Here is a 12,248-nt window from a genome sequence, read left to right as displayed (position 1 = left end):
CTAGAAATACAAACAGCAGAGAGTGTCAATAATTCACTGTATTTCAACAACTAATGAAGACATTCAAAACATACCTCTTGTTAATGCAGGCATGACATGGAACAAATTTCCATGATAATTAATTTGATAAAATATTATCCTCATTGTATTGAACTCTGTTAGAAATCACATTCTTGAGTGAGATACAATAGAAACCTAGTCTAGATTACTACTTACTGTATTGTGCTAAGAATTACCTGTTTCAATTGGGAGAGGGAATTCCCTCTCCCAATGTTAAGCTATTTTGATAAGAACGATATGATTTTTTATATGGAAATTTTAATATAGCCTTTTGCTATACTATCAATTAATGTTTGTTGAATGAATATCTTAATAAATATTTTTAAAGTACACAGTGTTGAACTTTAAAAAATAAGCAACTTAACATATATAAATTAACAAAATTAACTGACATTCACTTTCAGGATGATTTTGTATAATCATTAATCTTCTCTACTGTAATCAAGTCACTTTGATCACATATGTATGTATGTAACAGAAAATATGCAGATGTGAAAAAAGGAAAGACAAGTTGAGAAAGAAAAGAGACTAGAGAAAGGTCTTTTGATGACTAATTTATAATTTTAGATTGACCTTAGTGTTGTTTTTCTTGAGTCAGAGTCTCGCTCTGTCGCCCAAGCTGGAGGGCAGTGGCACAATTTTGGCTCACTGCAACCTCCAGTTCCCAGGTACAAGCAATTCTCCTGCTTCAGCCTCCTGAGTAGCTGGGATTACAGGCATGTACAGTCACGCCTGGCTAATTTTTGTATTTTTAATAGAGACAGAGTTTCACCATGTTGGCCAGGCTAGTCTCAAACTCCTGACCTCAGATGATCCACCTGCCTCAGCCTCCCAAAGAATCAGGATTACAGGTGTGAGCCACCATGCTCAACCAGACTTCAGTGTTTTTAAGAAGAAAACAAAATAAAAATGCAAGTGTCATGTTTACTTATACAGGTTATCTTTTAAAAAAGAGAATGAAATAGTTCCAATGTCTTTTTTTGACAGTCCAAACTACTAACTTTTTCATAATCCTCCAAAATATTTTTCTACAAAAGGCTGAAAAAGTTGGATACCTAATATAGACAGTTGCAAAGCTCCCTTTCCTATCCCAAATTCACAACAATAAATGTGACTGGATTGGCATGAGTAGATAAAGTACTAAGGATGAAAAAGGGAATCCCAAAATTGTATATGACAGAATACCAATTTGTTTGCTGAGTGGCTGATGAAACAAAGCAAGGTTTCTTGATTCTGCAGTTGGCACCAAGAAGCAATCTATGTTTTTTTGCCAAGAAACAAACAAAAAAATTACTCTTACGAAAGTAACTACTTAATAAAAAAAAAAAAGTTAAACTGATAAATTTTGAAGGCATCTGATGAACACAGGTTGGACTGTCAGAACATTTTTAGCACTTGGATTTGGCCATGTAGACTTCAATTGCACGTAATTAAAATGAAGAGAAATTTATATACTTTTGGAGAGCATTTGAGGAAATTTTTGTCTTAGTTTGGGCCGCTGTCACAAAATACTGTAGACCGCGTTGCTTAAACAACAAATAGTTATTCCTCACAGCTCTGGAGATTGGGAAACCCAAGATCAAGAAAATATCTTTCTAACTTGAGGAAAAAAAAAAGTCTGGTGAAGGCCTGAGGGCACATTTCTTGGTTTGCAGACAACTGTCTTCTCAGTATCCTCACATTGCAAAGAACAGAAAGAGGAAGCAAGCTCTTCTGTCCTTATAAGCCGCTAATGCCAATCATGAGGATTCTACCCTCATGATCTAATTACATCCTCAAGTCTCTACCTCCTAATATCATCACATTGTGGGTTAGGACTTTAACATATGAATTTTGGGAAGGCACAAATGTTCAATCCATAGAAACTGTTTTGTTTTTTTGGGGTTTTTTTTTTATTTGTTTTTAAAATTTCATAAACAGAATGCTATGTGTTAGAGAGATCTGAAGTACAGTGGGGATAATGAGCATAAAAATACATATCCCTCTTATCTGCAAACCCAGAAGTTTCTAGTCTGTTAGTTAAACAATAAGGGAAGGAGCAAGGCAGAATAAGGAAGAAACTTTTACAGCTCATCAAACTTCTGCAGCCCATAAGGAAATAAAGAAGTTCTTTGGCTGGATAACCTAAGTATACATTAATTAATAACTTAACTTCAAAGATAATGATAATAATGAGTATCATGCAATATGTTCTTCTATGCGCTTGCTATGTTTCTGGGTCTTTTATGCATTTTAACCATCACAATAACCTTATGACACAAAAATATTATGTCTTCTCCTGGGTTGGATACTGTCCTCTGCAAATTCCTCCTCAGAACGTCATAATGTGACCTCACTTGAAAATAGGATCCTTGCAGATGTAATTAGTTAAGCTCAAACAATACTGTGCTGGAGAAGAGTGGGCCTTTAAGTCCAAGATGACTGGGGTCTTCATGAACAAAAGAAGGAAGACAGACACATACACAGGTGAGAACATCATGTGATGAGAGAGGCAGAGATTAGAGAGATGTATCCACCAGCCAAGGATTGACAGTGCCGCTAGAAGCTGGACAGAAGCATGGGATGGATTCTCATCCCACAACGAAACCAGTCCTTCTGACACTGTTTTATCCTTCAGCCCTCTAGTATCGTGGGAAAATAGATTTCTGTTGTTTAAAGTCACCCAGTTTCGGGAATGTGTCACAGCAACCCTAGAAAAGGAACAAAGATTTAGGGAAGGCATAGTGTTGATTGTTATTACATCAGGGTAATTGTTCCTTTATTTATATTCACATTAAAAAAACTTAGTTTCAGAGGGCAGTAAAAATAGAATAGTTCAGAAAATAACTTTCTCCAAATAGCTGATATTTAAATTGCAGGCAACTGCATAGTCAGGTTACGAAAAGGACAATAAAATATAAGATTGCTAACTGCAAAAGAGACTGATTCTGCATTTGTAAATTACAAAAGAATAAAATGACAAGTTCTTTATAAACTTACCTTCTTCGTTGTATCCCAGGACTCTGTAAATAAATCTCTTCTCTCTCTCCTTCTCCTTCTTCTGGAATGCATATTCAATAAAGGATATAAAGATATGATATTCCAGCACTATACTCTATACTTCACTGCACCCCTAGCCTACACCCACTTTCTAATATATTAAAGTAGCTTTATGCACATTTATCCAAAATTCTGTTAACCTACACTTTTTTTCCCTGTCTTCTCCAAAGTTCTCCCAGATGATGAGGGCAACTAAATGGATATCTAACCACTGTGCATTAGTAATTAATCTCAGCAGCTTTACTAAGAATGATTTATAGTGAGTTACTACATAAATGGCTTGTAGCCTTCTCCAAATAACCTCAGATTTAAGACAGTTTCCACAATTAAAATTTATTTTAAATGCCAACAGTGTAACTTCTTAAATGACAATAATATAATGGAGCTTTATAAAAGTTTCTGGGTGTCATTCTAAATCACTTGTATGGATTATTTTATTAAATCACTTACATAGATTCTGTTATTAAGATTTCATCAAAACTTTATATTTAACAGGTTTGGAAACTAAGGTATGAAGAGGAAAAGTAATTTGCCCGAAATCACATGATTAGTTAGTGGTAGTATTGGAATTTAAATCTATCACCCTCCCTCTTGACTATTAAGCTCTACAACTTCTGAAATCACTTCACTGTAGCTGAAAAGACCATCTGCAACCACAGGATTCAATAAACTCTCCACGGTTCCAATAAAATAAAAAATTAGCTCAATCATTGTGGAAGACAGTGTGGTGATTCCTCAAAGACCTAGAGACAGAAACACCATTCGCCCCACCAATCCCATTACTGGGTATATGCCCAAAGGAATATAAATCATTCTATTTTAAGACACATGCACGTGTATGTTCATTGCATCACTATTCATGATAGCAAGACGTGGAATCAACCTAAATATTCATCAATGATAAACTGGATAAAGAAAATATGATATACATATACCACAGAATACTATGCAGCCATAAAAAGAAATGAGATCATGTCCTTTGCAGGGACATGGATAGAGCTGGAGGCCATTGTCCTTAGCAAACTAGTGCAGGAACAGAAAACCACATGTTCTCACCTGTAAGTGGAAGCTAAATGATGAGAACGCATGGGCACATAGAAGAGAAAAACACACACTGGAGCCTACTGAAGGGCTGAGGATGGAGGGATGAGAGGATCAGAAAAAAATAACTATTGGGTACAAGGCTTCATACCTGGGTGATGAAATAATCTGTACAACAAATCCCATGACACATATGTACCTATGTAACTAACCTGCACATCCTGCACATGTATCCTTGAACTTAAAATAAATGTTAAGAAAATAAAAATGAAAATACAAAAGTAAAGAGAGTAAACATATCACAGTTAGATTTATGTTGACCAGCCATTCCAGTTTGCCTGGGACTAAGGAGTTTCCCAGGATAAGAGATTTCAGTGGTGAAATGGGAAAAACGAAGCTCCCTATTCATTGTTAATGCCGATATTCACAATGAATATAAAACAAGTATCTAAGATTTTTCTCCCCAAATATTATTTTGTACACTCAGCTGTACACCTATAGAACATATTTTGGCACTTTTCTGTTTGTTTTTGAGACAGAGTCTCACTCTTGTCACCCAGGCTGGAATGCAGTGGTGCAATCTCAGCTCACTGCAACCTCCACCTCCTGGATTCAAGCGATTCTCCTGTGTCAGCCTCCTGAGTAGCTGAGACTGCAGAAGCCTGCCATCACGCCCAGCTTATTTTTGTATTTTTAGTAGAAATGGGGTTTCACCATGTTGGCCAGGCTGGTCTCAAACTCCTGACCTCAAATGATCCACCCACCTCAGCTTCCCAAAGTGCTGGGATTACAGGCGTGAGCCACTGCGCCTGGCCGTATTTTGGCTCCTTTCACATTTGCCAATGAGAGGCCCTTTCCCTAGCCATAGCCACTTACTCGTGTTACTGTTGCTATCTCTGCATGAAAACAGCAAACCAGGAGCAGAGAAGCTGCTGACAATTCCTCCAACACACAGTCTACAAGGCGCTGAGGAGCCTGTGTGCGGGAGGAACTGGCAGCGGCTTCTCTGCTGAAGAATTCACTTTTGTTCAGGGACACTGTCTGATTTATGTTGACTTCTGTCCAAGTCAATGCATCTGATGCCGCAGGATTATTTTAAACAGTTGGTAAAACGGAGTTCAGAAGGTCATTGTTGGAGCCCCTGGGTCATCTTTCAAAGCATTTCCATTTGAAGTAACAACCACAAAGGTAGAAAGAATAATTGCTTTTTCCCTTGTGGTGTGCGTCCATGATTACAAATTCAAGTCTACTAATCTCCGTTTATCACATTTAACCAAGTGGGACAATATATTCTACCATTCAATTTAGCTATTCATGTAAAAGTGATGCATTTTCATGAAGCAAAATCTATCCTGTCCAGCATCTGTGACCCTGTGGAGGTTTGTCGCCACTCGCTGTCTCTTAGTCACATTGCCCGGTTCCTGTGTGCTCCCTCTGCCGTCTCTGCCCCTAGGATGTTTCCCATTGCCAAGGTGAAGCAGTAGAGGAGTCTGTGGTGCCACTAACACCTTGGTTCCTTACTTCCATTTGCAAATTTCTGGTCAGGGAAAGACTTAAGGGCAGTCTGTGATGGGGAAAAAGGTAAAATGACCTGATGTCATAGTTCAGTTTAATTAGACAATATTTATTGAGTATTGATTATTTGGTCAGAATAGTGCTAAATGCTATCAAATACTAAAAATATGAATAAAACACAAACTCTGCCATTATGAATAGAAAGAATGGCAAGCATGAAAGTGATTAAAATACAAAGCAGGATGTGAGGAGTAGCAGAGAAGTACACAATGATTCCAGATGGTGACATCATGTCTATTTGCAGGGACAGAGAACAGTGCAGAGCTCACAGAGGGGACAGGTGTTTCACACCTTGCATGATACACAGGAATGCAGCCAAATGTGGGGAAACAGCATTTTCGTAGCAAACCAGATGGGGAGAGCCTTGGGTGTGCTGCAGTTTTCACAAAATTTATCAACATCAGGGAGAATACATTAAGGAGAAAGCGGGAATAAAAATTAGGTTTCAGTCAGAATGCAGGGCAACTTCAATGACAGGTTAATGAGTTTTAACATTATTCTGGTAGATAATCAAAGATATTGAACAAGAGGATAACATGCCAACCCAGCTTTCAGAAGAAGAACAAGGGAAACTGGATGGGTTAGAGAAAAAAACTATAGCTGAGAACAGGTTGGAGACATTACCAAAAAAGGGAGCAGTGATGACAGCTGCCAAAGAGCCAGAGGTCAAGGTCAAGGATGAAGAGACAAGATGGAGAGACCTACTTGGAAATCCTATTTACAAGGAGCGTGTGTGTGTGTGTGTGTGTGTGTGTGTGTGTGTGTGCGCGCGCGCGCTAGTATGGTGTATTTAGTAATATTACTGAAGGAGAAGAGTACAGATGGACACACTCACTTACCCAGCAAACATATATTGTCTATGATATGCCAGACATGCAAAATACAGACGTCAAAACTGTGGTCCCTTCCTCCCTTAAGAAGATAACACTTTAGTTGTAATACACTATAAGGAATAATTTCAACCTGCTATGATTACAGCAAAGATATGCAACAAATACCTATGTACGTGAGTTGATAAGTACAGCAGAGCTGGAAGGTGAAGAAAAACCTCAATCAAGAATATCCTGGAAAATTCCCAACTGTACCAGCAGACAGTAAAAGATTTTTTTTTAATTTTCAATTTTTGAAATTGACAGGGTCTTGCTATGTTGCCTAGGATGGACTTGAACTCTTGGGCTCAAGCAATCTTCCAGCCTCAGCCTCCTGAGTAGCTGGAACTTCGGGCACATGTATCTGTGACCAACCAATAAAACACAAAAAACTTTAGTATAAGCCAATGGCTTCCTGCTCTCTCTAAGGCAGCACCCTCCAATTTCCTCTTCTTAGTAATTTTTAGGCATCTAGATTGCTTGGTTCTGAGAATATACAACCATTTGAAATTATGTTGTTTGCTTATTAGGATGTGAGCTTCACTATGTCTTGTTCACTGCTATGCACAATAAATATTTGATGAATGAATCAATGAAGGCTTTATCACTGTTAACCCTTGCTCTTCCCCTTCTCAGAATCTGTATCCATCTCATGCTGCGTCATCCATGCACACACACACCATCCCCTCACCGACAGCTTTTTCCTCGGAGGAGGAGAAAGCAGGGCAGGATACAGAGCAGAGGCACAGGCAGAATATAAAAGGGCCAGACCAGCATCTTCTACGAATTCTTAAGTGAACTATTCCCGCTTTCTCTGTAACATTACCACAACTATGTCTCCTCCTTCATGTTAGAACGATACTCTCAAAAATATTAAGTGTGAATGCTGAGACAGCTTGACAAATTATTGGGTTATTAATAGAGAACCTCTAACATCAGAATTACTCATGCTGAACAAGATTCAGGATAAGCTGCTCTACTCACCGGTTAAGGAAAATGACGATGATGGTGGTAATTGAAATAACAAAGAACAACAGTAAAACTGTCCCTCCAGCCACGTAGGGAATATATTGGTTATCGGTTTTACCTAGGAGAAAAAAAAAATGTAGGAATTAGGAATTCAACCAAAAGCAGTAAAAAGTAAGGCAGGAAAATAAAGAAAAGACACATTAAATATTGAGTAACAAAAAGACTCCAACAAAAAGATACAATAAGCTACAGGAAAAAGAGAGTTTTTGTTTTAGAGTCTCCTAAATGTTGCTGACTCGTAATAGATTTTTATTTGTTTCTCAGTTAAGCTGGGTGTTACACCTTAAGAAGAACAAAAGTATAAAGAGCATGCATTTACCAAAGACCTCATTCAAATAAGCTGCTGATCATTTATACAAAATCTTTTTTAGAACAAAATAATGATTAAAATAGTAAATAGGCCGGGTGTCGTGGCTCACGCCTATAATTCCAGCACTTTGGGAGGTTTGGGCTGGTGGATCACTTGAGATCAGGAGTTTGAGACCAGCATGGGCAACATGGTAAACCCCCATCTCTACTAAAAATACAAAAATTATCCCAGTGTGGTGGCACATGCCTGTAATTTCAGCTACTCAGTAGGCTGAAGCACAAGACTCATTTGAACCCAGGAGGCAGAGGTTGCAGTGCGCTGAGATCATGCCACTGCACTCTAGCCTGGGCAATAGAGAGGGACTCTGTCTTAAAAAAAAAAAAAAAGTAAATAAACAAAGATTATCTTTTATGCCTGATGTAGTAAATACACTCAACATAGAACAGAATATAACTTTGATGTTTATAAATTTTTTAAAAAGATACTTTTGTATTCAATTTGGTAATGATTTTAAAAATCAGAAAAAAATTGTTACTCCAACTCAATGTCTGAAAATTTATCATGGTCCAGTAATCTGAAGTCCTCATCCTAAATCTCTTACAATTTATCTGATTGACTCCAGCAAATTCCTTACCGTATATGTGTCATCTCTTCATTTGTCAACTGATGGCAATGACAGTAGCCCTAATTATGTCACAAAATTGTGCTGAGACTCTGATGACTCAATTTTCAAAAGATCAACTACCATTAGAGAAATGTCCCCTCTGGAGTGTGAGCCCAGTGAAATCAGAGAACATTTTATCCCTTTATAAAAGAAAATTTTGTTAATTAAACTTTAAGTTCCGGGATACAGTACAGGTTTGCTACATAGGTATACATGTGCTATGATGGTTTGCTGCACCCATCAATCCAACATCTACAGTAGTTATTTCTCCTAGTGCTATCCCTGCTCTTGGCTCCCACCCCACAGCTGGCCACAGTGTGTGATGTTCCCCTCCCTGTGTCCACGTGTTTTCATTGTTCAACTTCCACTTACCAGTGATAATACACAGTGCTTGGTTTTCTGTTCCTGTGTTAGTTTGCTGAGAATGATGTTTCCAGCTTCATCCATGTCCCTGCAAAGGACATGAACTCATCCTTTTTTATGGCTGCATAGTATTCTACAGTGTACATGTGCCACATTTTCTTTATCCAGTCTTTCATTGATGAGTATTTGGGTTGGTTCCAAGTCTTTGTTATTGTGAATAGTGCTGCAATAAACATATGTCTCCATGTGTCTTTATAGTAAAATGACTTATAAACCTTTGGATATATGCCCAGTAATAGGATTGCTGGACCAAATGGCATTTCTGGTTCAAGATCCTTGAAGAATCACCATACTCTCTTCTATAGTGGATGAACTAACTTACACTCCCACCAACAGTGTAAAAGTGTTCCCGTTTCTCCACATTCTCTCTAGCATCTGTTGTTTCCCAACTTCTTTTTTTTTTTTTTTTTTTTTTTTTTTTTTTTTTTGAGACAGAGTTTCACTTGTTACCCAGGCTGGAGTGCAATGATGCGATCTCGGCTCACCGCAACCTCCACCTCCTGGGTTAAAACAATTCTCCTGCCTCAGCCTCCCAAGCAGCTGGGACTACAGGTGGGCGCCACCAGGCCCAACTAATTTTTTTTGTATTTTTAGTAGAAACAGGGTTTCACCATGTTGACCAGGATGGTCTCGACCTCTTGACCTTGTGATCCACCTGCCTCAGCCTCCCAAAGTGCTGGGATTATAGGCATGAGCCACTGCGCCCAGCTCCTAACTTTTTAATGATCACCATTCTAATTGGCATGAGATGGTATCTCATGCTTTTGATTTGCATTTCTCTAATGACTAAGGATGATGAGCTTTTTTTCATGTATTTGTTGCCCACATAAATGTCTTCTTTTGAGAAGTATCTGTTCATATCCTTTGCCCACTTTTTTATGGGGTTGCTTGTTTTTTTCTTGTAAATTTGTTCCAGTTCCTTGTAGATTCTGGATATTAGCTCTTTGTCAGATGGATAGATTTAAAACTTTCATCCCATTCTGTAGGTTGCCTGTTAACTCTGATGATAGTTTCTTTTGCTGGGCAAAAGCCCTTTAGTTTAATTAGGTCCCATTTGTCAATTTTGGCCTTTGTTGCCAGTGCTTTTGGTGTTTTAGTCATGAAGTTTTTGTCCATGCCTATGTCCTGAATGGTAGTGCCTAGGTTTTCTTCTAGAGTTTTTATGGTTTTAGATCTTACATGTAAGTCTTTAATCCATCTTAACTTTTGTTTAAGGTGTAAGAAAGGAGTCCAGTTTCAGTTTTCTGCATATGGCTAGCCAGTTTTCCTAACATCATTTATTAAATAGGGAATCCTTTCCCCATTGCTTGTTTTTGTCAGGTTTGTCAAAGATCAGATGGTTGCAGGTATGTGGTGTTATTTCTGAAGCCTCTGCTTGTTCCACTGGTCTATATATCTGTTTTGATTATTGTAGCCTTATAATATAGTTTGAAGTCAGGTAGCAGGATACCTCCAGCTTTGTTCTTTTTGCTTAGGATTGTCTTGGCTATATGGACTCCTTTTTGGTTCCATATGAAACTTAAAATAGTTTTTATTAATTCTGTGAAGGAAGTCAATGGTTGCTTGATGGGAAGAGCATTGAATCTATAAATTACTTTGGCAGTATAGCCATTTTCATGACATTTATTCTTCCTATCCATGAGCATGGAATGTTTCTCCATTTGTTTGTGTCCTCTCTTATTTCCTTAAACAGGACCTCCTTGAAGAGGTCCTTCACATCCCTTGTGAGTTGTATTCCTAGGTATCTTATTCTCTTTGCAGCAATTGTGAATGGGAGTTCACCCATTATTTGGCTATTATTGGTGTATAGGAATGCTTGTGATTTTTGCACACTGATTTTCTATCCTGACACTTTGCTGAAGTTACTTACCAGCTTATGGAGATTTGGGGTTGAGACGACGGGATTTTCTAAATACACAATCATATCATCTGCAAGACAGACAATTTGAGACAAGTTGACTTCTTCTCTTCCTATTTGAATACCTTTAATTTTTTTCACTTGCCTAATTGCCCTGGCCAGAACTTCCAATACTATGTTTAATAGGAGTGGTGAGAGAGGGCATCCTTGTCTTGTGCTGGTTTTCAAAATGAATGCTTCCAGCTTTTGCCCATTCAGTATGATATTGGCTATGGGTTTGTCATAAATAGCACTTATTGTTTTAAGATATGTTCCATCAGTATCTAGTTTATTGAGAACTTTTAGTATAAAGGGATGCTGAATTTTATTTAAGGCCTTTTCTGCATCTATTGAGATAATCATGTCGTTTTGTCATTGGTTCTCTTTATGTGATGGATTATGTTTATTGATTTGTGTATGCTGAACCAATCTTGCATCCCAGGGATGAAGCTGACAACCATGGTGGATAAGCTTTTTGATGTGCTGCATGATTCAGTTTGCTAGTATTTTATTGAGGATTTTCACATCGATGCTCATCAGGGATATTGACCTGAAACTTTCTTTGTTTAATTGTGTCTCTACCACGTTTTGGTATCAGGATGATGCTGGTCTCATAAAATGATGTAGGGAGAAGTCTCCCTTTTTCTGTTGTTTGGAATAGTTTCAGAAGGAATGATACCAGCTCCTCTTTGTACCTCTGGTAGAATTCAGCTGTGAATTTGTCTAGTCCTGGGCATTTTTTTTCTGGTTCATAGGCTATTAATTACTGCCTCAATTTCAGAACTTGTTATTGGTCTATTCAGCGACTCAACTTCTTCCTCGTTTAGTCTTGGGCGGGTGTATGTATCCAGGAATTTATCTATTTCTTCTAGATTTTCTACTTTATTTGCATAGAGGTGTTTACAGTATTCTCTGATGGTAGTTTGTATTTCCTGTATTTGCTATATTGTTTGTAGTGATTTATAAAGGGTGATCAGTAGTGATCTCCCTTTAATCATTTTTTATTGCAATTCTTCTCTCTTTTCTTACTAGTGTGGCTAGTGGTCTATTTTGTTAATCTTTTCAAAAAATCAGCTCCTGGATTTACTGATTTTTTGGAAGGGTTTTTTGTGCCTCTATCTCCTTCGGTTCTGCTCTGATTTTAGTTATTTCTCATCTTCTGCTAGCTTTTGAATTTTTTGCTCTTGCTTCTCTAGTTCTTCTAATTGTGATGTTAGGGTGTTGATTTTAGATCTTTCCCACTTTCTCCTGTGGGCATTTAGTGCTATAAATTTCCCTCTAAACACTGCTTTAGTTGTGTCCCAGAGATGCTGGTACATAGTATCTTTGTTCTCATTAATT

At 37.9% G+C, this 12,248-nt stretch overlaps 1 protein-coding gene across 5 annotated transcripts in view; it reads right to left on the bottom strand.

The window, feature by feature from the left end:
* CD226 (CD226 molecule) overlaps positions 1-12,248 on the bottom strand; it is a 115,991-nt gene that overhangs the window by 6,368 nt on the left and 97,375 nt on the right. For 4 of the 5 annotated variants that reach the window (XM_074383259.1, XM_074383258.1, XM_074383261.1 and 1 more), the window contains exons 5-6: positions 7,569-7,671; positions 3,040-3,100 (exon numbers count right to left, since the gene is read on the bottom strand). In XM_074383259.1, the coding sequence (XP_074239360.1) occupies positions 3,040-3,100; positions 7,569-7,671 (164 nt within the window). Of the gene's footprint in view, positions 1-6; positions 2,751-3,039; positions 3,101-7,568; positions 7,672-12,248 lie in introns of those variants that run through there. The other variant, XM_074383262.1, reaches the window with a different exon arrangement.

The sequence above is a fragment of the Saimiri boliviensis genome, chromosome 13 (assembly GCF_048565385.1).
Source record: "Saimiri boliviensis isolate mSaiBol1 chromosome 13, mSaiBol1.pri, whole genome shotgun sequence".
Lineage (NCBI taxonomy): Eukaryota > Metazoa > Chordata > Mammalia > Primates > Cebidae > Saimiri > Saimiri boliviensis.
Note: the sequence above shows the minus strand (reverse complement) of the source record. Positions and strands in the feature narration are given on the sequence as shown.